Source organism: Numida meleagris, chromosome 14, assembly GCF_002078875.1.
Source record: "Numida meleagris isolate 19003 breed g44 Domestic line chromosome 14, NumMel1.0, whole genome shotgun sequence".
Classification (NCBI taxonomy): domain Eukaryota; kingdom Metazoa; phylum Chordata; class Aves; order Galliformes; family Numididae; genus Numida; species Numida meleagris.
The window spans coordinates 677,892-705,233 of NC_034422.1; the positions used below are offsets into that span (position 1 = coordinate 677,892).

General features: G+C 42.1%; 2 protein-coding genes across 3 annotated transcripts in view; both read right to left on the reverse strand.

Moving 5' to 3' along the window:
- Positions 1 to 3,559, reverse strand: part of PPIL2 (peptidylprolyl isomerase like 2) — a 60,130-nt gene extending 56,571 nt beyond the window's left edge. The window contains exons 1-5 of one of the 2 annotated variants that reach the window (XM_021412315.1): positions 3,399 to 3,559; positions 3,259 to 3,308; positions 3,108 to 3,153; positions 2,204 to 2,266; positions 1,984 to 2,035 (exon numbers count right to left, since the gene is read on the reverse strand). In XM_021412315.1, the coding sequence (XP_021267990.1) occupies positions 1,984 to 2,035; positions 2,204 to 2,266; positions 3,108 to 3,153; positions 3,259 to 3,308; positions 3,399 to 3,430 (243 nt within the window). In that variant the 5' untranslated portion in view covers positions 3,431 to 3,559. Of the gene's footprint in view, positions 1 to 1,983; positions 2,036 to 2,203; positions 2,267 to 2,973; positions 3,154 to 3,258; positions 3,309 to 3,398 lie in introns of both variants that reach the window. The other variant, XM_021412316.1, reaches the window with a different exon arrangement.
- Positions 4,593 to 27,342, reverse strand: LOC110406177 (protein HIRA). Its single transcript, XM_021412314.1, has 24 exons — positions 27,188 to 27,342; positions 26,342 to 26,452; positions 25,483 to 25,573; positions 24,877 to 24,971; positions 24,447 to 24,542; positions 23,316 to 23,476; positions 22,246 to 22,413; positions 21,608 to 21,721; positions 19,857 to 19,927; positions 19,433 to 19,538; positions 18,634 to 18,861; positions 18,174 to 18,259; positions 17,610 to 17,804; positions 16,052 to 16,222; positions 14,628 to 14,832; positions 13,821 to 13,925; positions 12,910 to 13,058; positions 11,438 to 11,599; positions 10,657 to 10,715; positions 9,597 to 9,702; positions 8,551 to 8,673; positions 7,164 to 7,327; positions 5,998 to 6,086; positions 4,593 to 5,421 (listed from the first exon to the last, which is right to left on the reverse strand). Exons 1-24 carry the CDS (start codon positions 27,324 to 27,326, stop codon positions 5,305 to 5,307), a joined length of 3,111 nt encoding a protein of 1,036 aa, XP_021267989.1. The 5' UTR covers positions 27,327 to 27,342; the 3' UTR covers positions 4,593 to 5,304.

The following is a 27,342-nucleotide window of genomic DNA, read 5'->3' on the forward strand; positions in this document are numbered from 1 at the left end:
CTTCTCCAAAATGGCTAGCCTGCAGCAAACTAGAAAACAGAAATGGAAGCCACATGGGATTTCATTAGCATTTTTAACTTCAGGACAAATACAATGGAATAATTCTCTACAGCGTCGTCACCAAGGACAAACCATCAGTCTGTGCAGAGCAACACCATAAGGCAAGTAATAAAACAAAGCCCTGCAGCCAGTCTGGCTCGATTCCCTTTTAAGCAAACTCAGAGACTTAAGTTTCTGTAAGTCACCAACAGAAGATATTTTCTGACTTGAGCAGAGCAAGCTGTACAAGTAACAGAGGAGCACGCTCTATCAGGTTAAACAGAGCGCAGTAAGCACTAAGCGTGGAGGCAGTACAGCCCAGAGATGTGCAAGATCCACGGACTTCCTCTGCCACCTACCCCACCTAATCCCCACACCCCCCCCCTCCTCCCTAGGCCATCTTCCTCTGCAAGAAAACCAGAGTTGGCCCTCTAGAGAACAAAGACTGAATTACAACCCTTCCTTCAACCTCTCTTCACAGGGCTATATTCATCCTGCAGGACTGTGCTGCTGCGGGCTGCATCCATCTCCTTTTTCTTCCAAGTAGTCTGGATTGCCTTCGTGCTGTGCAGGACACAGCTGTGCAGCACAGGTCCACCACTGAATAGAGGAGAATGGGCTCCCCAGGCAGAGCGATGCAGAGAAGAAAGGAACACAGGTTGAGGAGAGCTGGAAGCGCCCTGCAGATCAACTGTGGACGCTGATGTCTGTGTTAACCAACCAGCCTCCAAGACAAACTCCATCTGAGCATTCACAGACCACAAGCATACTGCGCACAACCTCAGCTTCTCTATATTACACAAGACCATTACAGACATTACACTCCTTGCTTGCATTTTTAAACCACATCATGGTCCTAAGTACAAAATGAGAACAGGGGTTAACAAAAAATAAATAAATTTGATCCAGCAACATCCCAAAATTCTTGACTAATGCACGGAGCAGCAAGGTGGTAGGAGGCTGGCGAAGCTGAACAAAACAGCTGCAATTCCACAACACACAGTGGCCACTGCGTGTGTAACGAAAGACCTTCAACCTCCCCTCCATCGCTCCAAAGCACACCTGCAGTCTGCGATAACCAACGACACCCCATCTCGGACAGGCTGGTCCTGCTTCCAGTTTGGAAAGCAGCATCTGTATTTATACTCTCCTTGTATCTGTCCGCTGGGAACACCTTTAATCAAACACAAGATGCCCCAAAGGTAATCACAGCACAAACCATAAACCAACCCCAAATCCCATGCCACGGCTGCCGCCTCGTGGTCAGGAGAGCAACTGCACTCACTCAAGAAGAGGATCTCAGTCGATAGGTTTTAAACAGAAACCATTGCCTATGTCCTCAAAAACAACTTTCTCTCTTTTAACATAACAGAAAACAAAATAATTCCAACATGGAAACGTTTCCAGTATTTCACATCTGTCTGGCGCTCTAGAACTTCACACAGAAAGTAATCCCCTCGTAATTACCATTTATGCAGAAAAAGGGGGGAACAGCACCACAGCACTGCTAGCAGTGCGAGCTCCCAGTCCTACAGTGAACTACCCTGACAGAGGCAGAGAAGCTTTCTGAGACAAGCTGTCAAGATAATTCAAACGACTTTGCAGATTAAGCTGTGGTTCATCCGCACCAATATTAATCTCTAACCTGCGTGAAACCAAATGGCCTTCTGGTTGGGGAAGTCTCAGCACAGACGAAGAGATGAGCCAGGCAGCACCTTGCCTGTATGGGCTAGAATTTGCTTATATGAGGCAGCAGAAGGGATCTATTCTTGTAAGTTTGTACATTCATTTTATCAAACCTGATGCCAAAAATTTCATATTTACTATGAGCGCTGCCATTCAACTCCTTTTGCTTTTACTGAAGCATTGTTTTTCCATGTGTTAAATAGGAAACTGAACATAAAGGAAGCCAACATGTTGGTGAATACAACCACCATCACTTACTTCTCCTGTGATTGGATTGGTTCCGTATTTCTTTATCCAAGGAACAATGCTCCTAAAAACAGAAGGGAAAAAGTTAAGAGATAAGCACCATCAGAAACCTCTATTACTTTAAACGGGCACAGTAAATTTCTGCCAACTTGCTTGGATCAAAAGATGATTACATAGCTGTAACCAAGCAGTTCAGCAACGCAGAAAGAGCTAAGTACAGACAGGAACTTACAGTATGTCAAAGACCGTCCCATCCGGTGTGCAAACGGGGTATTCAAATGGCTGTAGAGACAAACTAGGAAAAAAAAAAAAAGACACTTCTTTTTTCTGCAAAATCAGCTGGAAATCATGATGACAACAGAAGTTAGCAACATTTTGCTGATTCAGTTGCATGTTACAGAAAGGCCTACACCTACGAAAATACCAAGCAGCTGCCAATGCCCGGTACCTGATTCTACGCAAGTTATGTTAGAAACGTCTCTGCAAGCTTTCAGATGCAGCTGAGCACCCACAGCCACAGGGCTGGGCGCTGCAATGCTCCCCAGTCACGGCAGGCTGCACGGCGCAGACGAGGCTCACAGTGCCGAGTGGCTGGGGAGCAGCTGGGCACCCCCAGGGACGCTTCCAGAACCCACACAGCTTTTCTCCAAGCAGCAGCACTGAGCAGACGGGACGGCAGTACGTCCCCAGGTGGTTTTACAGGGCAATTCCTAACACACCTCCACTAACTCCCCTCTTGCATTCCAGCACTTCAAGAAGTAAACTCAACGGAAAAACATTGCATAACTGCCCCTTCCATCCAATGCCTGCCTCAGATTGCTGAACAGCCACCCAGCCACGTCCTGACCAGGGAAAACGAGACTCCAGCTCTGGTGACACGGAACTGGGAGAGGCACACACGCAGCGAGCGTCCTGAATTCTTTTATCACTTGTGCCCTCTTTCAGTCACCGGGTGCAGCCTCAGCAGACGCGGGGAAGCGCTGGCATCATTTCAGTTCTTACCTGGACGTTTCTCGCCGCACCGCCATGGGAGCAGGCACGAGCCAGTGGAAGCTCACGGAAGCGCAGAGCTCGGGCAGCGGTGCAGATTAAAACATCGGTCACCTAACAACGATAGCGTAACTCTGCCACCTTACCTGCAGTGATCAAACGATATACGTCTGAAATTGGTTCGAGGATGGTCTGTTTACGAGAAAGAAAACACGGGATTACCGCGTGCCGTTCCAGGTCTCTCACACACGCACACACACGCACGCACACAGCCCGGCGGTGCCGCGGGGCACTCACCTGCCTTCTTGCCGCCGTAGAACTGCGTGTACTCGGCGCAGGTGATGTACCTGCGGGCACAGCGGGGTCAGCGCGCGGATCTCACGGCCCCGCCGCTCCCCGCCCCACCCCAGCGCTCGGCCCCCGCCCGCCCCGCTCACATCTTGTCCTTCTGGTGCTGCCTCTTCCCCATGGCTGCGTCCCGTCGGCCCGGAACGGCTCCAAGACCCCGGCGGCCGCGCGCCCTTCCGGTGCGGTGCAGCGGAGAACGGCTCCGGCGGAAACGCGGGCGGCGCGCGGCGTTCCGGGGCGGGGCGGCACCGGGCGGGCAGAGCGGAGGAGAGCGAAGCGAGTCGGGAACGGCGCAAGGCGTCGAGCGGGGAGACGGCTCCCATGGCAGCTCAGGGACCCTTTAAGATTTCCCGGCAAAGGACTTATCTTCTCCTGGCTAGTTACCTTTAACACGGAAGCCCCACGAAACAGCACGACCGCAGGGTCACGGCCAGCACGCGGCCCCACCCCGCGGGGCCGGCCCCTCTCTTCTCCCGGCGCCAATCGCGGGCGCTGCCCCATGCACGCGGGGCGCGGCCCTCGTTCTGCGCGCGTGCACGAGCGCGGCGTGAGGAGCGCAGGGAGCGGGCGGCGACGGCACCAGAGCCCCGCGCCGCGGTACCGGCACCCGGCGCCGCACGGAGCAGCGTTGGGCGCCGGAGGTCCCCAGGGGAACGGGCCTTCTTACTGCGAAACAGCCCGCGCTAAGGCAGGACGCCGGGACACACCGCAGGCGCCAGCCCTGGCCAGAAGGAACCGCGCTCGCTTCTTTCCCCGCACCGCGCGCGCCTCGTGGGAAGAAGCAAGCCGAGCGATTTAGGTTCGGGGCAATTCCAAAACCGCTCCACAAGCGAACTGCGGGCAGGGCGCAGCGCCGTCCCGTTGCTGTGCAATCCCACGGGAGGAACGGGCCCTCGGCGGGGTGACGCTCAGCCCCGGCGTCCAGCAGCGCTCACGGCCCGCTCCGCTCCGCGGTTCCCGAGATGCTGCGCGCTCCACGCACAGCGCCTGCCCCACAGCCAGCACCGCGAGCCGGCAGCGCGCCCGGGTCTGATCGGCACTTAGAAGAAAATCACCCAGAGAGCGTCATTAATTGCTGGACAGTGGAGGTGGTTCAGCATGCATTAGCATTTCTAGAGATGCCCGTGCCCTGTGTGACGACAATTCAAGGCTTTTGTTTTTTTTTTAAACCAATGCAATCTTCATTTATTTTTGTACTTACAAAAAGAGCCGTCCCCTCGTACCCTCCCACCCCCCAGTGCCTTTTACAAACATTTAAAAATTAAAAACCAGATGAGGACATGTTAATTTGGTAGAATTATTTTGAAACATAGCTTTTGTAATTAGAGTTAGATTTCCTACAAGATGACTTCGTAGACACAGCCTGATTATTGGCCAAATAAAATTCCATATTACAAGTTAGCAAATTCTAGTACAAAAATAGTCCATGTGTTAGAACAGCCTCTTATTATTACTATATTCACAGGAAAGAGTCTATTGGCTGCATAATACCTTATATTTATGAAACTTATTTTTATGCGGCTCATTCATCTAATTTAATATAGTGTTGAGCCTCAATAAATCCTTAGGCAAAAAAACCCTAAACAGGGTTAAATACGCTGTTCAGTGTACTCTGAAGTACTGTGCTTTTCACAGGACATCCAAGAAACCCCATAAACAGTTCTCAGCTAATTTGGATATTAAAATGAGATCCAGATCCAGAAGGACCCCCCTGAAGTACATATCCGCACCTTTCCGTAGAAACAGAGGCCACAGCTTTCATGGTCACGTTTCACTTGGGAAACGGTCTGCGCTCATCCGCTCATTGTCACCAATCCACTTGTGAACTTCTTTGAAAACTAAAGCAGGTCACTCGCAGTGTCTGGGACCCTCACAGCACTGCCCCCTTCCACAGAGTCCCACACTAACCGGGCTCTCTCTCCTCTTCTGTCCCTGGGTTACGCTGTTCAGCAGTTTCTCTCGGACCAGGTCCCTCAGGGAAAATCTGGGGAAATGCTACTTGTCTCTCAAGATGTCTAGCTGCTCTTGATATTCTGTGAAAAGCCTCTGGAAGCGGAGGTTCTGTCCAATAACAGGAAGAAGTTCTTTCAATAGTTCTCTCTTTCGTAAACCCTGAAACAAACAAGCAAACAGACAAGCCACACAACACAAAAGCTTCCTTAGAATGCGTTGCTTCACGTTGTGAATGTAATCCATAGGATCGTTTAAGATTCATGCATTTCTTCTCCTGCCTGGGAAGAGCTATGCATTTTAAGTTCTTACTCTGCCTGCACGCTCTCAAAACAAAAGCTGTCTTTACATTTATATACTCATGGAGCCGGTGCAGCCTCCGCACGGCTGCAGACTCTGAGAAGGGAAGGCATCTCACTGGCACATTGCTATTTCACAGTTGCTCTCTGAAGAATGTGGAGATTGAAACTTGCAGCTCTACTCCATCTGCTCAGTGTTCAGCACAGCACCAGTGCAGAGACTGCTGCTGAGCATTTCTCTACGGGTTCACACAAAATAAATACAAGCGCTACAGGAAGAAGCCTTCTTGTGGGATAGGACTAGAGAGTGGAAAGGGTTCCAGGATTAGCAAAAAAACATTTTAATCTATGATTAAACTGAAGTTTAACCATATTTTAAAGTTACATTGTTTATCCATGTTCTGTAATTTTCATGGGAAACTGTCCCTTCAAGACTCACCATTACTGTTGATTCCCATTGACTTCCAGCTGAGTAATGGACTGGACCCAGTAAATCCTTGCATAACTCTCGCAAACGATACTCAAATCCTGAATATTATTAGAAATAAGATCATAAGAATTTCACTACATAAAACCTCTACACAATTTAACTAACAATATTTTCAGGAAAAAGAGTTGAAAGCATCTAGAATAAGGTGAGGCCAACATACAGGATTTCTAAAAACGTAGATGATTCTTCTCAATTAGTGCAGACTTTCTCAAGTGTAACTCTTTTAACATACGACCTGACTCTAGATGGGCAGAGAGAATCACATGCAACTCATCAGGCTCTTTTATTAAATGAACCAGGGGTCAAGAATTACTGTGCATATTTTTATTTCTGCCAACATAGCAATGGGTGGCCTAACAGCATTTCATTTCCCTCTGTGCAAGAAGACTATGTGTGGTTGGGAGTGGGGCTGAACAAATACAATGGGAACTACTGAATTTGGAACACAGGCAAGCAGAGATACAGAGAATCCCCCAAACCATAGTCAGTTGGTCAACCTTGCTTTGTATAGCAGCACAAAGAATATATTCAAATATAAAATGGATCCAAACAACCCTCCGTGTGGATTATTTTCCTCACAGAATTTAGCATATGGAGCTCACCAGTACGAGCCGATGGAGTGTTCAAATGCAAAGAAAAGAATAAAGTGCAAGTAACAGAATCAAACTCTCCACAGTTCTGTGTGCTCTGGTGTAAGTATCAAAGACTTAGCAGTTCTCCTCCTTCACAACATGCAGCGTTCCTCTGGGCTGAGGACATCTCACGTTTTACAGGGTGCTGCTGCTGCTTCTGAAGCGCCTGTATTTGCAGCCAGATAACGCATACGATATAACCTGATCAACTCACTGCACACTTTTTGCCTACGATCAAGGCCCACAGATGGCACTGTTTCCCCAGACCATACTCTGTTCACAGCATGTGAGAATAGGATTCCTGAGTACTGGAGCACTATGGGAAACAAATGTGCTGCAGCTGGTTGGGTTTTCAGTAAACACCGAGTCCAGGCACCAAGTGCTAAACAAGAGAAGATTAAGTGCAATCATACATACACATGAAGTGAATAGAGAGTTTCTTAAAAACGAGTTACAAAGACCACATAGCACGTGGGGTCTCACCTTCATTAACTAGGTACCGTGCATAGATAAGGAGCCAGTGGCGATATTCATGACTGGATTGTAACATAAGCGCTGCTGCTATCTGATTCTCCAGGTATGCAAGCGTTGTTTCTTGTTGCACTAAATGAGGCATGGAGAACAATCTGGCAGCTTGCCTTCCTGAACTACAAACCAAAGAAAATTTAACATGGCACCGTAATATCAGATACTACTTTAAGACAAAATCATTCTTGTAATACAGACACTGTTCTGCACTTAGCTTCCAGAGGCACCTGCTGCTTTTGGAGTTCCAGCCTGGAATGGCAAAGGCAGCACTTCACTGCAAACGGCCTTGCCCTCCACTGGGCTAATTACAGGTGTCACCTCAACAGAGGGTTTTCTCCTTCCTATTCTTTCTCTCCTTTGTTTCACCTGTCTCCCCTTTCAAAGCACAGCCTTTTCAGTTGCCAAGTCCTCCTAGATCTGTAAAGGAAGCTACCATGCGTGGCTTTACCTTCCCTTTCCCCTCTGAGAGGGAAGTCACAAGATAAACCTGAGATACAAAGTTAACCTAAAGCATTCAAACCATTTTGAGCAAGTAAGTATATCAACACCAGAAGGCTAATTAGAAAGAAGAACACGCTCCTTTCCTTTCTGAAGGCTGGGCTGTTCTGTTAAGTCTAGTATTTTGTTTCTCAAAGAGAATGTTGTTTGTCTGGATTTCAAATATTTTTCCCCAATCAGTTTGTGACTTCCCCCCTGAGTGAGAACAGTGATAAACTTTCGTTGCATGTATAATTCTCACACAAAAAAACCAACCACACAAACTCAGACGTGAAGGACAGAAAAAGCACGGAAGTCTGTCTGGGAAACATAACTCAAATCTAGGTGAGGATGGGCTATTAGGTCATCTATAGAAGTCTGCTCACTCTGTTCATTAGCGCTGCCTTCAGATGTTAAAAATATGCCTCAGATGACTAATCACTCAACTTTGCCCAAAGACTTCATTAAATAGATCCTTTGAGGAGAACTGAGCTACTCAAAATTTGCAAACCAGCTCCAGAAAACTGGAAATCTAAAAGCTAGAGTCTAAAATAAGAAATTCAGTTTTGCTAATTAAGATATTACGTGTACAGAAGCATCAAATACTTCACCCACTCAATAAAGAGGAGACTTAAATAAAACGATTCATTTTGGAGCATGCTTTCCCACCCCCCGAATAACCTCAAAGCAGCACTGCAATACAGACTACAAACATGCAAAGAATAAAAACGGCTTCATGAGCTCCTGATACATTTCAGTGCAATCAGTGTTTCAGGAACAACTCACTGATTCAGGCATGTGAGTACGTAACAGGGAAAAAGGAAAAGACAAATGTGCTGGTGAAATGAAGCAATTAAAGGCATACTTCGATGTTCGTCCCTGTATTACAGCTAAGGGCCCAGAACACAACATGGCTTCTTGGGAGGGTAAACTACTCCTGAAGTCTGCACATTGCGCCAAGGAGTCCTGTTTGTCGGAAACAAGATTCCTGGAAAAGAGCAAACAAAGCAAAGACAAGTTTGAGGAGAGCAAGCAGTGACATCAGCTGAGGCAGCGTTGTTCTGCCTCAAAGCCTGGCTCATATTCTCACAGATCACCAGAAACGGATCACAGAGGTCTCAGGAGTTGGACACTGAGTCGCAACAGTCGTGGTCCGTGCAAATTCCACTTGTGCTCTCATAGAAGTGCCCCTCCCGCCCCCAGCATTGACAGGATCAATCACGTAGTACAAGGTAGCATTTATTTTGAAAAGCACAAGGAAATTTGCTTTCTGTCTGGCATTTTACATCACACAAGATGTCATACCCATAATGAAGACCGGTGCAAACACACAAAGTAACGACTTCTGCATTGTGAATTTGAGGGAGGGCCAGGTCCCCCTCACCCACTGGTCAGGTCATCACAGACCGCACATTCTGACACTCCTCTCCAGACATTAAGCTAGTCCTTCTTACCCAGGGAGCTGATAGCTACAGCTGACATTTCCACACCTAATCAAGGATATCATTTTCACTTGGTTTGAGATGCCAAGGGAATCAGTGGCTCAAAACAGCGCTAAGTTTAGACCTCCAGAAAGCTCAGAGGTAAATGGCACAAATATTTAAAATAACCTTGTCTGCTTTATCATGTTTAAATTTGTACGATGACTACAGGGATTGCTCTTTTATATATTTCCAAAGTTGTAGTACACACAAACAAAGAGGCAGCGAGTTCAGAACGTTGCCTGGAAGTCTGTCCCCTGCTCCTCAGTGCCTGGGAAATTCTCTACGCGATTTCTCAGTTCATCCAAACAAATAAAGCACATGTAAGCCCCGGGGCACTGCTCTGCTCTAACTTTCAGAACACAGAGTGAAACAGTAAACCAGGAGATGTGCTCAGCTGGGTTGTAAGAGGCACATATGTAAGACATACCATGTAGAAAGAGAAGGATTAAAACAGTACGCCTTTCCATCAGACATGCTCATTACAGGTATACCATGCTGAGTCAGCAAGATCTGAGACACGGTGGTATCGCTTCCTACAAGTCAAACAAGATCAAGGTATTACTTTGAGTCCTGCATACATTCATCATGCTAAGTAAAATATGCTACCCACCATTAATTATTACTCTTAGCAACCAACAGAAAAAGGTGAAGTAAATATTATTCTCAGAGACTAATAGGAACATCAAAAAATGATGGTCAGCACCAGGCTCAGAGCAGTAGCACTAAGATCGTTCTCCTGCAGAATCCATTGTCAATCCTGATGTTGCCATTAACACACACATTTGCTTAATTAGAAACATTTCTCATATCTGAGTGAAACTGCCAGCAAATCTGCCATGTCTTTTGAAATCCCCGAAGCCTTTATCTTTCTTTTTCCCATTAAGTCAGAATTCTAAAGCCCAGCGTATTTAAAAAGCTGCACACTCTATGAACATTGTGAATGTGAGGTAGCTGGAGTCTCGCCTTTCCCAGCATATTCCTGTCCCAGGGTTTGTACATGTAACTTCTAATGAAGACGCTTGCAGACTGCTGGAACAAATACTTGTCAAGTTAGCTTTGGTCCGTACTGAGTGGATTCAAGCTAAAATAGACGACAGTATGCTCTGAGAAACTGCCTTTTTTTCTCCCTTTTTCTTCACCATCAAGATAATAGACTTGCAGAGTATGCACAGAAAATTTCCGTATACAACAGCAGATTTACATAAAATATTTGCTTTGTAATCTTTACTGCTCTACGTTGTCACATTCAGAAACCAGAGCATAATACGCTATGTGATCTTGTACAAGTTTGTCACCCCCTGACATCCTCACCTCAGTTATTTCTACAGTGTTTCAACACTGCCAATGACTTCCACTGATTACACAATGACAAAGAAGTAAAATTATTTCTTCGGCCTTTTCAGGTTTCATAAGATTTCAGCGCAGTCGTAAATGTGACTAAATAGCATGGCTGGGCTTAAGGCTTGGCAAACGACCCTTTTTATTACCTGATAATATTGTTTGCAAAGACTCATCTCTAACAATGACTGTCTGCTTGTGAACATCCCTAAAAAAGAAGCACAAAAGGAAAAGTCTGCAGTTTACAAACAACGGAAAGTTCCAAAATCATTTAACAAATGCGCTTTTCAATATTAGTGGGATTTTGTTTGTTTGTCATTTTCCCCATTGCTTTAAGAAAATTGTTTTGGCAAATTCAAACCCCTTACATCAGGGCAGAAGTCAATAGCAGAGAACAACTTTTATGTCCCTTTCTATCAGGACTCCTCATTACAGCTAAGCAAACTGAGGATCCAAACAATGCCTGTAGGAGCTCTGACTTGTTAAATTAAATCTAATTCCTCGTTTAACTGTAAACAAGTACTGCAGTTTCTACCTTCATATCTTAAAAGATGCCTGGAGTACTTTTAACTCTAAACCCCATACATTTTATTGACTAAGTAGGATAGAAGATGGAAAAGGCTGTATTTCTCCCACCCCACACCCAATTCATCCCATACATACCCTAGGGAAGCCGTTTAAACTCACGGTCAGCACAAAGTTACTATCTCCCTCATAGTACCAAACCAAACGTTATGTTCCCTCTTAGAACAGAGGTTCAGGATTCAAGTCCTGCCCAATTATACCTTCAAATTTATATTCAAAATGGGATTTATGTTTGGATCTGGCTTTAAGCCACAGTTTCAACGGGAATGCATCAACTCAACAATTGAACAGAGTAACCTATACAAATCAGTTCAGCCAGCCTCTGCAAGCGAACACGGCACTTACCAAACAGAGAGTGTAGCAGCAGTGGTGAGAGTCATGATGTAAGAACCTGTGCAATGTAGGGTGGAAATGGGCGTATTCAATATTATAGGGGGAAGAAGGCGGCGACCACAAGCCGAAAATACCGACAGCGTTCGTTTCTCACAGGCTACACAGACGATCTCACTAAAAAAGAAAGTCCAAAATAAACTTTTACATTTTGATAAATCAGAGCAGCATAAAACCACACTGCTTTCTTGGGTTACCATACCTTTCAGGGAACTAGTTTTAACAAAATCCTAGGTACCAAAAGGAAAGGCCAAAAGTGGTCAGGTTATCTATTTTAGGTAGATTCCACATCTCCTTCATTTTATTTTAACCATGGCGATCGAAGGTGACAGGCAAATGAAGGCTCACGGATAGAGGTACTATCTTTTATTAGACTTAGTGGCAGAGTTGGAAATACCAGTACAACTCTGGGATATACACAAGGTCTTCTTCAGGCCTGAACTTGTATTTAACTTTGAAATCTGCTGCTTTTTTTTTTTTCAGACCTCAATAAAGGGTATTGTGTCTGCAAGCTTATTTAATTTTTTCTACTACGTATGACAGTGTCATAGAAGATATTGCTACTAACTACAAATATTAGTAACTTCAGGGTCCCATCAGAAAAATAAGCATAAAGCTTGAGTTAAGAAAAATTGAAGTATTTCAAAAAATTGACAGAAATGCTGAATATCCCATAGCTCATCCTTCAGAGCAGTACGTTACATTTAAGCTCTGAGGTTAGGACTAGACATAGTCAAGAAAAATAATCAGAAAAAAAAGAAAAAAGGGAGATATTTCTACATCACGTAGCATTTTGTCTCAAGTCTTTCATTCCTCAGTTGCTTAAATGCTAACTACTTTACCACGATGTGTTCAACATTAATGAAGAAAGTTAAAGGAGAAGTGCAAATACACAAGAAAATATTTCTAATCAGCTAATGAGAGTTCATGATGCTTCAATGCTCTATAAATGGAGCTAATATTTGGAGAGAAATTGGCCTCAATACTGAAAGCAATAGGTATTTTTGTCCACAAAACATTTATTGTGAAACACTGTGCAAAGACTGCAATGGCAGGGGCTGAGGGAAAGGAGGAGGTGAGGATGGTAAATGCAGGAAACAGCAGTAGTCGACAAAATCCCCACCAAAACCTCCACAGGATAAGAGATGAAGAGCATCAACGTATAAGAGCAGGTTAGGTGGAAGAGGAATAGGACAACCTGAGTCAAGCAAAAACAGTCACATAAATCCCTAACAGAAGTGATGCAGTTAATCAAAATTTCTAAATTAGTGGATAAAAATTCTTTACGAGCCTCCACCTATAGAAATGTATTTTATATATAATTCACTTCTTCCCAAGTGTACTTTTATATCTCTAAAACATTTTCTGGCCTTCAGGACTATTTCTCTCCTTCAGGCTCTCACTTCCTCAGAAACACGCTCTCTTACCAGCTTCCTGCTGCTGTGAGAATTCGACTGGTGAGGACTGTTTCCCATTCCTTTCCTTCTCGATTACACTTCAACCTGCTCAGCTTGGAACCTCCCACTGTGGTCATTTCATTCTCCACTTCAAGGTACATTGATGGATCTGAACTTACCTGAAAAAGGAAAAATAAAATACTTCTTGGAAGAGAAAACCAGCTCCTCAAAGAAAGCAACAAATTACGTTAGACTCAACACCAAAGTTAAGAAACTATTGAATTATGGCATTCTGTTTAAAATCACTTCAAAATACATCACTGTACTTCAAAAGAAGCAGACCTCTGAAAATCAGCCTCGGCTACAACACAAATAACCTCTTTGTATTCTGAGCACTACGAATGAAGAAAGGCGTGCTAGTCTGTGCTTCCTACTTAAGGGCATCAGGTCACTTCCACATGTGCCAGGTCTCCCTGAGTTCCTGGGATTAGCACCAGACTGCCACAGCCTAAGCATGCAGAAAGACCGCTTCATAAATACGATTTGTCAGTCTCTTCAAATGTGGAGCACCTCCAGAGATGTCTCAGAAAATCCTTAGTCTTCTTTTCAGCAATGTACTGACAACACAACCGTAGTAACACACCAGTTACTCTATTTGGAGACTTATCATTATGACATATTTTAATTAGCCAGGAGGGACCGATGAACCAGAGGCATTTCTCATTGCAGTTTAGCTAGTTCAGAAGTGGCTATTCTTGATCGATTTGATGTTATCTTTCCCTATAGTCGTTTCCTTGCAGGCTGAAGTATACATTCTTTTTGAACACAAAGATGCTCATTCATCAAAAGATCCTGAATATCTTCAGAAAACTTTTGCAAAAAAAAAAAAAAAAACATTTTTTTTTAATAATAAGCCTTTTTTTCCCTTAAGGACAACTTACTTGCAAAGTGAACGATTTCTGTGGGATTGGGGTTGGCAGTTTAAGTGCTAATGCTGGTGCAGAGATGCAAGCAGCATCTTTTTCAGAAGCCAGTGCAGCTGGGGACTGGAAAAAAATTGCAAAGTGGTTACATATTTCCATTAAAAAAGGTTAAAAACAAAGATACTCTATAACACAGACAGATTTGAAAAACTTTTTTTAAAGATCTCACGTAACACTCATTGAAGATGTTTCTTCTTTTTCACATTAGTTATATAAATGTATTTGCAATATAGCCTCTAAGACTTAAGCGAAAACTAAATTTAAAATTTAGCTGGAACTAATTAATGGAAGTTCTGGTGTGTTTCACAGAAGAGCTAAGCTCTGAAAATTTAAACTAGAAGGATACGTATTTCCTAAAGTGATGGAAACTCCAATGTAACTTACTGCTTCACAATTCCTAGGGAGGTCATAACCATTTAAGTTACATCCACATCAAACTCTTGTGCTCGGGCCTCTCCCCACGGAAGAATACCAAGAATTAACAGAGTTTCCTTTGATTGCATACAGTTATGTGGCAGACTATCAGTACTTAGCACACTGGTTCCATTCAGTGAGTATCTGCTTACCCTTGTAAAGGATACGTGTCTGCTAAATCATATGAACCTGCTACTGATCTTAAATCTGAACAGGGTTCAGAGCAAGGAAAAGGGACAGCTAAAAATTCCGAGGAACCCTCTGTTAGTGGTATTTACTCAACTCAATGGAACAAGTGATTTATTTTATTAAATGAACATTGGAAGTCACAATGAATCTCAGTTATTTCACCTGAACAGTTAAAGTTACTGGTACAAGTCTGGAGTCTTTTCGAGGTCTTCCTTTTTTCTTCTTTTCTACTGTTTCTCCCTCGAGTTCCAGCTTTCGCTTGGGTGCGCTGAGCGGTTTAGCAGCTGGAATCTTCTCTTCACTGTCACTGCTACTCTCCAGAATATCCTTGGGCTTATTGTCTTTAATTAAATTCTGATCCTTCAGTCTGAGGAAGTAAACGCATTTCATATAAGTCTGTTCCAAAAGCTGTATTTTATTTTAGCATTAAATTCCAACTACAATCAGTCCTCTTCCCTGAGTTGATACAAATAATCCAGCACTCTAAAGTGTAAGTGTTTCTCATCTTTTACCCTCCAATGGACATGACACTTTCTGCTTACTTAAGCAGGACTCGCTTGTCATTATGCTGCCTATCCCCAAAACTGTCTCATTCAGTTCTGAATAACGTAAGCTGCATATCTACAAACCACATAAGTGACTGCAGTGCTCCATTCTCTCTTTGAGGAACACAACAAAAGCGAAGGAGAGAGGTACAAATCCCCATGAACTCATTAAACATTGTACCCTAGAAAAGATCCTTTAGTCATTCTCTTCTCATTCCTCCCAATGGCCAGTATTAACTCACAACATTTTATCACTTATTCCACAATCACTTCTTAGGAATACCTTGCATAATCCAAGCTTTTTTTCTTTGGCATCTGAACTCTGCCAAACAACTTCCTTTTATCCATAATTTTACTAACACACTGGAAACAAGTATGAGAGTAATCTAATTCATTTCTTCAAACATATGGCTAAACACTGACTAAAAATGTTGAGATATTTAGTCAAAACACATTTTATCAGCAGTAAGTTGGAGAACTACACGCTTTCTCTCAAGACAGCTATTTTTTTCCTCATTTGTTTTGGTGAAGCAGAAATACTTGCACCATAACACATGATGACACAAGCTTCTTTTTTTTTTTTTTTTTTTAAATAAAGATCATGTGGAACCAGAGTAAAAAAAGCCCTTAACATCAAAGAGTCTTCTCCGCATGCCTTCAAGGCGTGATAGGTCCTGTGCAGAGGCATTTTGTCATGTATCTCAAAGTAAATCTCACTCTTGCACATGGACACGGGCTGGCTATTTTTGTCTTCTAAGGAGCACAGATACATATAACCACACAGGAAGACATGAACATAGAGCCTCTTGTAACAGAAGGCTTAACACTGAGTATTTTTAAGAGTCTACTTCATGTTGTATGCCAGAGGCATAAATGTACAATTGGGTTAATGGTAGCAAAGAATTTACCGTTTCCAACTCTCTCCTTTATTTCAGTTTTGGAAGAGACCCAAGAATTTCCACAGCATCAGCACCATAGTCAATCAGCTTTTAAACTCTACATTACTGTCCTTCTTTGTCCTTTTGGCTTTTTGTTACTCACCTGTCCACAACAGTCTGATTTGTATTTGTTACGACAGCAGTCCCTGAGGTGGCTTTGGATCGTTCCGTAAATCTAGAATCAAATGCTTTCATAGGTTCAATCTTGGATGGAGTTGTCAGCACAGAGGAAGACGATGCAGGAGGAGCAGTTGAAACAGAGGTAGCATTTACACTGTCAATAAAAGGGACGTGAGAATGAGGATTGAAAGAAACTTAGTATTTGTAACCTACATTGCTCATAACAACCAGCAAGCACTCGTTACCTTGGCTAGAAAAAATATTCAAAACTTTTCACTTGTATGTATGTGAACTATAATACGCTTTTTCACCTTTCATGTGTCAACAATTCTAAGCTTTGTCTACTCTCAGAAACTGTTTGCAATGCACCTCTGAGCTAAGACCTCGCTGCTTAATCTAGGTGTATCTAGATTGAGAGACCTTAACTCATTCTAGCTCATTCTTTAAGAATCTTTAATTTGGGAACTAAACTTTTAGCTGGTTCTTACATTCCTAAATGGAAAAGTTTGCTATTTTAAATAACGACTGGGATTTCTGGTTTTACCCATTCTTCAGGTTATCAAACACTTTCCTTTACAGGATTATATTCCACTGTGTATCTATCAAAGAATTTGCACTGAAACATTTCACACCAGGTTTTAATTTTGTTGTTGAAGAATCCAAACAATTTATTATGCCTTTTCTAAGCATGACCAAGACAGAGGAATGTGTTTTCCCCACACTAAAGCATTCCAGGGATCTGTTATTTGGATAGCTGTTTACTTTAGAGATTTTTCAATCCATTCAGGAGAACAAAGGGCTCTAAGATAACTGATGTTTGCACTAAAGAGCAGTTAGAAGCCCAGTTTCTAAAGAAAAGGAGACTTAATAATTGTCCATCAGTCATTCCTCACAGCCTACTCACTCACTCTTTAATTTATGGCCAACTTCAACTAAATTTAATGGTGTAGTAGAGGTTTCAGTAACATCATGCTCCCACAAATGCCTTAAAAATATACTGGGGGCAGAGGGGAAGATCAGCATTACCACTGAGGAAAAAGCAAGTAAAGGTTATTTGTTCCATAATTAATTAGAAAGACATACTGGCAAATCAGCATATGTGTGCTGACAAAGCCAGTCGCTATGCTCTCTCTCATCTGCAAGGGGTTGTTATGTAGGGAAGAAATATTACTGGGCTTGAGGAGAGGAGAGCTAGGGGACACAAGACAGAACTCAGTGGAAATCAGACTTCATTGCCTTCATTGCTGGAAAGAAAACTAATTTACTAATAACAATCCGGTGTTCTATAAGCAAGCCACTTTGTTAGAGCATTAGCACACAGTCAACTGTATATTATTGCACTGAATTCATTTTCAGAACTATGCATATGAATTTATTCATTACTGATTCATCACTATGTAAGTAACCAAATACTAATAAAATCTTGATTCTTAAAGTTTTAGTGTAAGGAAATCATTGTGATGATTGATTGATGACAGAATCACGAAAAGAATTAAAACAAAACCATATAAATGAAAAACAAAACTTCCACAATTACTGACCCATCTTTATTGGCTGCATCATCTGTTGGTTTTATACTGGCTGCTGTTGGCTCTACAGAAGGCTTTGAAGTGTTAAGGGAATTTGCTGCATTAGAATCTAATGACAAGAGCTGCTGGTTGTTTTGAGAAGACATTATTGAGCCAGCCAGTGTGCCAGATATTGGGATGCTGTTGAAAAATGCTGTAGAAAAATCCCTAGACAAAAGACAAACAACAAATAAACTTCTTCAAAATGCTTCGAAAATAATGGAAAGAAAATCATTTTAATGAAAAGTCATCCCATTTCTCCCTCTGCCGTATGCAGAGATATTGTCATTAAACACTTTGTCTATATCCACAAAAGCATACGTATAAATGAACACAGTCTAAATAAACCACCAATAACTAACTTCCCAGAGCCCTTTTTCATATACAAATGAATATAAAGCCAGCATTAACGCAGATATGAACCTGCAATACTTTAGTAATGTTCACGCATCTACAGGGGCAGTTAATGAGAGTTAACCTCATCTATTAAGGAAATATTACAGCTACAGTGGTTTTAGAAACTACTTCCAAATGTACCCAGTGTCCAGCTGAGCTATGCAGAGAGGCGTGATCCTTCTCCGGCCATCTGCTGTTCGTGTTTCAACTTGCTTTTTTAAGAGATTCTGTTGGGAAATATATTTAGTCATTATTTCTGGTAAATACTTAATCATTGTTTCTGATAAATAGGATGCTACTGCACAGGTGACGGTTCAATCTACAAGTATATTTTTGCAACATCTATTTTTTTTAAAGTAGGATTTTTATTATTATTATTAAGTTCATATGTTACAAAATACAATGGATTCTCGTCCCGATTATTGCTTTTAGGCTATAACTCAGCACAAATTACTTTTCACTTTTAATTCAGGCACAGCCATTTTCAATTCCAGATCTATTCAACATGAATAAGGTTGCAGAAACTTCTTTTACCATAAACATTTTGCTATTTACTGACTTTGTACTTGATGCTATAAATTCACTACCCAAGAGCACCTACCTTTCTAATGTCCTCTAAACTCTCTCCATTAACCATGCTTGCCACTTTGGGAGCCGCGGTTGCAGCCCCAGATGCTTCCCTTATCGATGCGTTCTTCTGCTCTGCCTGCTGCTGCTGCTGCCTCTGTTGATACTTGAGCATCTCTGGATTCTCAATGATGGTCGTAGACAATTGAGCTTCAGTCATTATAGCGAGGCTTTTACCATACGTGGACTGATGAATGTTGCTCTGCGAGTGTCAGAAGCGTACCACACAAAGAGTGACTACAACTGCCAACATGACATCACTAGCTATGATGCAAAGGAACCACATAAATCTAACGGAAAGAAGATTCAATACGTGTTCTCTACCTTTTATAAACTAAACATTTTTTTCCTTTCTTTACATTTTGAGCTAATAATAAATCAGTACATTAATTAGAATTCAAAGCCTTAGTTGCTAATAGCAATAAGAGTTAAAAACAGCCAATGGCAAATCAGTTTAAAAAGGTTTGCATATAAGCAAGTCAAAGAGTAATTTTAAAGTGTTTTGAAGCACCCACTCCTTGTTTCCTTGGTCAGATAATTACTTGAAACATATAGTGATGTGCAAGTAAGCGGATGTTTTCCAACTACACTTTCTTTCCAGAGTAGAAGCTAACACCATAAATTCATTTATTTGTAATGTTTTTAAAGTAAACAAACATTTTTCTACAATATAAAAATCAGTGACTACATACTTCTATAAATATTGCAGTATTTTAATTGAATCCATACACCTCTTATATATGATCACAGGTTCTCAGAAGTGTTTACTGCACCTTTTCCTCCTCACTGAGTGGATCTCCAAGTTCATCCTGGGAAAAGTCTAAAAACGCCACAGATCCATCCATGGAACACACCAAGATACCGAGTCCATTGAGGGTCCTGAAGGAAATAAAGATTCATCTTTGTTTTTTTCTTTTTTGTTGATATGAAGGGGCCATACAGTAAATTTCAGAATAAAAAAAAAAACATTTAGCCCAAGGCATATTATCACAGGAAACACTGATGAAACTAGAGAAATGGGACAGCGAGGAGAAAAGGTGATGGACAGCACGGGTCTGTGCGCTCATCCCTGAAAGAAGGCAAATCAGAGACTGAACACGGGAAGGTGGCTTTAGAACAGTTCCAAATGAACTTCCAGTTCATTTGTCTACCTAAAGCTGACAATAACATTCTGGCTTTTGTAAGAAATCAACTTACCAGGAGATATCCATGATAGACTTGTCGAATAGCTCATGTATGACAACTAAAGGTCGTTTCAGACACGTGAGCTTAAAATAGAAAAAACAACGCTCAGAAATTTAGAAGTTCTATGCTACCACAAATATCACCACATTAATACTTTCCCATAGTCTAATAATCGTCTCCAAACAAGACTAGGCCAAGAGACAGCTGCATCCTTGACAGTGTGATATCTGAAGGGCCAGGTTAGCTATCTCCTTACTAGCACAGAAAGCTCTGGAGAAGAAAGGTTGACATTCAATCTTCCCGTACTTTCTGAAGCACAAAATGTCTTAACCAACTTAGTCCTTCTATTGCAGTCATAGAACTTCCTACCACTCAAAAAGTAATTCCACACATGCTAAGACGGCTTCTATTCTAAGCTTTATTGAGATAAGGATGTTGCAAACTGCCAGCACAAGAGGAAGACAGATTAGGTTTCATGTCTTCACCCAGACCACCTGCCCAAGTAAGTGATGCCTGCCAATAGCAAAGACAAATTCACTCACAATTATCCATAAGGAGGATTTTTCTACACTTACAGATCAGCTTAGAAAGAATTGAACATGAACATTCCAGTAGGCTGCTCTAAATCAGAGATTCCCATCTCCTTAATGTTAAGCCGGAGAAGACAAACTGATCTAGAAAGCTTCATGCTCGATGGTACACAGATGTAGTGTGTCGTCTTCAGCGGCTCCTTTTATGTTTCCCTCCTAGGTCTCTGTTGTATACATTCCTACAGGTCCTCATGGTAATGACTGCCTATAACTGCATCTCTACAATACCTAGTGAAATGTTAACAGACACCCTACATGAAATCATAGTATAAATATAGAATAAAATATACCAATAGTGACGCTCGGATATGGGTATGTGCTGGTAGCAAGGCCAGAAAGAGATTTAGTGTTATGCATTTAACGACTGATGAATAGATACCATGCTGGAATCTATAAATAGTAGACTGCAGCTAGCAATTGCTGTGTTCTGGCCCACATTCTCAACATAAAGCCTTACAATCAGTTAAACTCTACTCTTTGCAGTTGCCAAACAATTTGCGCATTTGTAGATGTGAGAATAGTCACTCCTCTCTGTCAGAATAACAATTTCAGTTTAGATTTTTGAAGTAAAAGTCAAACTAGAAGTTGAAAACTTGAAAGTATGTTTAAGAAGCTCATTCACTTTCACATTAATTTTCACAGCAAAGGCAGAAGCCAGGGATCGAAGCCAGAACAGAGCACAAAGATGACACATATATGCTCAGAAACAGCTGTGCTGTGCCTGCTAAACTCTCCTCGTACCTATAAAAAGCATGACTATCAAAACTAGACTCTGTAAGTGATTAAAGAAATAGGTGGGCTAAATATGGAGTGATAGTACAGTCTTTTTCGTTAGGACTCACATGGGGATCAAGTAAAGACATGGGAAGGAAAGAGGGCTGAATTATGTTTATTAGCTGAAGTAACAAATTATTTCCCTTAACTTCCTCCCTTTTACCACCACAACATACTCTGTCATTGGCTTCTAGTTGTTCTTGGCTCCAGAATACTGAATTCCTGAAATAAATTATTACCAATCCACTTCCTTTCTCCCATTTAATCCTCTCAGAACTGAGAATAAAAGATCTGAATGTGAATCTAAGATAAAGACCTAATGCTGTACACACGACCTTTGTGCTAAGCCTTCAAGCTATCCAAATGATCAAGTTAGTCAAAGAAGGCAAACACGCTTACCCAGACAGAAAGAGATCGATCCTTACTGCCAACAGCACAGCAGCAGTAGGGACAACTTGATTTGGTAGAGCTCCCATTCTTCTGTTTCTTCTTGAAAATTTTTGGATTGAATTTCTGAACAAGCGAGAAGCCACAAACTTTATTACAGTAATCATATTTTAGTAGATCTGCTTTAAAAACCAAGCTTTCCAGTTAAGAGTGGAAAAGAAAAACATCTCATGGAATGAAGTTCCTAGCCAGGCTCTGCCAGAGCACTGAAAGAGCCCCCATGCTTACTTACAGGACTGTCTGAACACCTTACCAGGAATGCCAAAGAACATTAGTTTTACTAGTGATCGGAAGCCCAACAGAAATCTAAGTCACTGAACAGCTAACAAAGCTGGCCTCTGGCATTGCTAACCTGCTCCTTATTTCCCCCTTCTTTTCTTGTTCACCTGCATCCAGCTCTCATATCACAAGAGCAGGCCAATTGTTTCCAGTATTAAAGTTGAAATGTATTAAACACCACCACGTTTTACTTTACATGCTTTACTAACCTCGCCCCCTGTCGCCCTCTCTCATCCCACTGGTGCATACAATTACCAAAGAGCACATCTCAGAAGTTTTACTTCAGGAATAAAATATTGTCATTCACTCACCACTACCGTAACTGCCTTCCGATGCCCTACAAAATCCATGTTGGTTTTCCATCCATCTCTCTCGATGATCTGAGCAGTAGGTCCAGAATTATTCATGGCGTGAGCAGAAACAAGATAGTGACCATCAGGTGACCAGCTAAGACGCAACACATGTGTTGTCCCTCCACACTGAGGAAATAAGTCCAAAAAAACACACAAGAGCTTGATGTATATATATATATATATTTTGCCATATATATATATATATATTTTAAATACAAACTATTTAAATTTTAGATTTAGGAAATAGGACCACAAAGTCTTTTGTGTCCATAAAAGACAGACAATACATACACTTCTCCGCACTTCAGCCATGTTTATACAGCTGATGTAGCAAAACCTATGAAGCTCTAACAAGAGGAGGAAAAAGGTATCCAGGGAATTAGTTTTAAAGGAAACAAAACACAAGCAGCACACTCAGTAACGATCACAGCTCTAGCTAGTCACAGGGCTGCAGCGTACCATCTGCTAACAATGAGACTTCAGCTTGCCACACACCACATGTATTCAGACATTTACAGTCTCTTAGTAGGAGAAACTGCACTATGACACTGCCACGTCACTGTGCAACATGCTCCACACACTAAGCATCAGTTTCTCCCCAAAAGTTTGACCTCCTGATCGAAGTCATCAGATAAGAAGAGCCCTAGGCTGCCAGACCAAAGATCTCTCCCGTAAGTTTCTGATAATGGGCAACAGAAGATGTACAGGGAAGAATGCGAAAGCAATGCAATCAGTGTGTCAGTTCTTCCCTGAAATAACCTCGTTTCCAGGCATCAACTTGTTTCCACAACCATATATATCTTTGGCACCAACGATGTTCAGTGGCAATAAGAGTCTCAATTTAATGACATGTCGCATGAGAAAGTTTCCCTCCACGTTCTCTTTTGAATCTACCACTGGATACTTTAACAGCGCTAAATCAAATGACACTAGCTAATAGCTAATGCTTCTTCAGAACCAGAGTTATCCTAACAATTTTCACTCACTCCGCAGGAATTCACTTTGAATGGTCACACATTTTCAAGTACCTCATCAAAGGGTTTTGTGATGCTAGTTTCCAGCTGCCAGTCCATCGTCCGCCACACTTTCAAGCTGCGATCATCAGCCTGAGAGGCAATGTATTTTCCAACAGGATCCCAGGTCAGCCCTTTCACCAAGCCAGAGTGCCCTTTCAAAGTGGCAAGAATTTCTGTACCAACAACAGCAAAAAAAACCTCTTTTAAGCAGCAGTTTAACTGGAACCTTAATTAAACATCCATCCTTTCTTCAGTACCCAAAGATTATCACAACAAATTCAGCTTTTTACTACTTGTGACTAAAAAAATACAAAAGACTGCCTGAAAACAGGCTATGAGGTCTGCCAATCTCCTGCTTATCATCCTGTTAGAGGAGAGGCTGAGAGCACTGCACAGGCTACAGTTAGCCTGAAAGTGTAAAACCTCCAATACCAGTATTGGCAGCAACCCTAAAATAAATTGCAGTGCCTGGGCAGCACACAATGGGAGTTTTGGCTTGCACCGTTATGTGATGAGAAGCAGCCAAATACAGGCAGGTGCTCCCTAAGTGCTGCTGACCTTGCAGCTCAGCTGGAGCCCGGGGGGCCTGGGGGAGCTGCCAGCACTGCAGCAAAAGAAGGCCATTAAATGCAAGACTTGAGAGCTTTTGCTGTCATGACAGAAGAGGGTGCAAATGCTCCCCTTCTTTCCTCCCCTTCATTACATAAAGGCACGCTGGTTATTAAACAGCAACATTTAAAGTGGGATAAATCCAGTAGTGGCTCCCCAAAGGTGAAGGGATGGGAAGTCCTGGGAGTACAAAGGCAAGAAGGAAAAAACACATATCTAAGTAGAAATACTTCTAATATCAAGCCGAAGTTGTATGTAACTGTGAAGTTGTAGAGAAGGTAAAGAAAATACACGTAAAAATTACCTTCCTGAAAAATCAGGAGCATAACCTGAGCGTAACTTATCTCCAGCAGCACAGAATCCAGTGATCATCAATAACCAAACTTGGAACAGGGAACTCACCATACTGCAAGCGTGTCATTTCCAAAGGCAGACAACTCATTGCCACATGGGCACTGCCAGTGAAGTACACCCACGGAGGAGTTTGCTGCAAAGTATTACATACTTGCACATCTGAAACATAAGATTTCTCACCTGGAAATTTGACAGCATTCCAGATGACAACAGTGTTATCCACACTACAGGATGCCAGCCAAGCATCATGTGGAGACCATGCTACATCCATGACATCTGTTTAAAAAAAGTTTCCGTATAAGAATTCTACACCAGAGAATCCAAAATCTTTTCTAAAGGAACTTGTGGGGCAATGTTTTTTCCGTCATCAAGAAATGACGAGAGTATCACTAGAGTGGGAGGTAGGACAGAACGTAGCAAACGGAGACTGAGGCCAAAAAAGAAGTTCAAAGTAGAGAAATGCAATATTAAGAGACTATGAAAGTACTAGTGCTTGTATAGAGTACTTCGACTTGCTTTGAACAGAAAAGTAACAGCAGATATTGCAACACACTCACTTTATTCCAAAACACGCCCACAAGTTACATTTATTCTACACCCATTAACTTACCCCCTGAATGGCTTCTGAGAATTGATACACACCTCCACTGCTCAACGTTAGTTAGTTTGCTACTAGAACCAAACACGGTGCTGGGTCCAATGTACCTAATCAAAATAGAAAAAAAACAGTTCCCAGCAGAACCACCTCACGTTTTTCACACACTTTCTAAGGAAAAATCAGCTGCACGGTACACTTCTATTTCATACTCAGTTATTCCTGCAATAAAAAGCTGAAACAAACACATTTATAGAATGTAATTCCAGTTATTAAAAAAAACTAGCTTCTGTATAGTTTATACTGTCCAGTGACAGTAGAAACTGACAGCATTTAAGTAACCCTTCAGACCTTGTCAGGAAGGTTTTGCCAAGGACAGATGCTGCCTTCACTCGTAGGCAGGAGCGTGACTGCCCAGGCAGAACCACTGCAGCCCAGGAGATGGGACCAGGGGCTGACTCTGCGGTGCCGGTGGTGTGATACCACAGCTTCCAGCTCCACACACGACACAGGAAGCAGCAAACTTATCTAAGGCTTGCAAAGGGAAGAAACACTAATAGACTCGATATTGTCACTTACTTGAAACAAAATACAAAACCAAGAAGGAAGAAACATGCTTACGCGGCTCGCTTCCACACCATGATCAGTTTGTCATCTCCCCCTGAAGCCAAGTAAACTCCATTGTTCGACCATCGTACACAGTTCACGCAAGCTGAAAATTTAGAAGAGAAAGCCTGTCAGATGAAAAATGAGAACAGATTCTTCTAGAACGGGGGCAGAATCGATAGCAGGTAAAGCCTGCCAGGACACCTTTAGGACTTAGGTCTGTTTTTTCTGCTCAGGGCACCTTGTCTGCTTTAGATAAATGAACTGGGACTCACCTTTCAGCAGCAGTTGAGGAACTCCTTATTTTTTTAAACCTATTCATTATTTAAAAGAATCTTCACTAAATGTAACTTAAAGGGGAAAGATGCATATTCATCTAACAAAGGAAACTGCCCGGGGAAAATGAAGTGGGAGTAAGAGAGCAAAGAAAAAAAACGTACATCTTGAAGAAGAGAAGAGGGATAGCTTGTTCAGGTAGCCATACTTGTTCCAATTATAATGTGCGATAAGCGTAGAATAATCTGGAACTATTACTGATATACTTCACATTACGTTTTCTTTAAACTTATCCCTTGCCCTGTCCTTCAGAGCCCCCAGTTTCTCAGAATGTGCATTATTAATCACGTCATGCACACAGCCAGAGAAAGTTCACAGATTTCCAGTGGTCTCTCTACTTCTTTATGCATTTTTCCAAATCTTAACAACATTTTCTACTGAATCCCTGAAAACGCATCCAGCCAAAGCATGAGACCCCTCTGCTGGATTTAATGATTCTTTACCACAGGACAGAACACAATTCTTGGGATCACAGACAGATGGAATGCTTTGGCAAATAACAAACAGCCAGCACAAATAAATAAGTAAACCTACGTACCTAAGTGATTGTCCATCTGACAAAGCATCTTGGGGATATTTTCATTCTTTTCATCTTCCTCTTTCAGGACAGGAGCCATATTCCAGATCACAACTTTCCCAGAATCCTGACCTGCAGGTGAACAAGAGGCCCTCCTCTTAATTACATAAAAAAAGGCAAAATAGCTGAACTGAATACTGGCACCAGAACGGAGAGGGGGATTGAGTCACTGCTGCGGTGGGAATTCTGGCAACATTCAAATACAGATGCCATTCTGATACAGTTACACAGAAGTACTGTACTGAAAATTAAGTTACAAAGCTGTGATTAAAAAAAAAAGTTCAGATGTAACAATATAACAACTCCAAGTAACAATGATACCAACTATAGGCACGAACTATTTATATAGTAAAATTGTATTTAACAAATAAAACATACATTCAAAATCTAAAATGCAATTATTTTAGCCAACAAAATTGTTATTTGGCTGACAACAGCAAATAATTCCACATACATTTATTGAGCTGTTCCATTTATATACGTTGATTTTCCTACTTAGCAGGTCAAAAAGCCAAACTTCACACCCAGCTCCTCTTCAAATAAAAAAGAAATTTGGCCATTATGGCCACTACGCGACTATTGCAGTACCACCCCAGCTGACATCCAAGAAGATGAGGAGATCAGGAAACGTAACCCCACCTTCTGCAGTGATAACACACTTTTTGATATGTCCTAACGACTGATACCTCTGAGACACAGTCAGTTAATAAGTGATGTGTTCTTAAATGGGTCAGGAAGAGGGAAGTATTGTGAAGGCACGAGGTCACCGCAGCCCAAGGGTCTGGGTTCCTCAGAGCATGAGCATACCTTGTCCTCCTGTTGCAAACTTGGTCCCATCTGGGTGAATGTCCACTGAAAATATGGGCTTTCCTGGAATCAGAGAACAAGAAGGAACACAGTGAATTGTTTCACAGCCAGCAGAACGCAGTAATGCCAACAGATCCATAACCCTTCAGGTTAGC

What these genes read in the sequence shown, in the direction of transcription:
- LOC110406177 (XM_021412314.1), bottom strand. Translation starts at nt 27,326, where the DNA reads ATGGATCTGTTGGCATTACTGCGTTCTGCTGGCTGTGAAACAATTCAC. An exon ending in GATGCAGCCAATAAAGATGG is followed by an intron (nt 16,223 to 17,609) that starts GTCAGTAATTGT and finishes TTTTATTGACAG; the next exon opens with TGTAAATGCTACCTCTGTTT. An exon ending in CAGTAACTTTAACTGTTCAG is followed by an intron (nt 13,926 to 14,627) that starts GTGAAATAACTG and finishes ATTTTTTTCCAG; the next exon opens with TCCCCAGCTGCACTGGCTTC.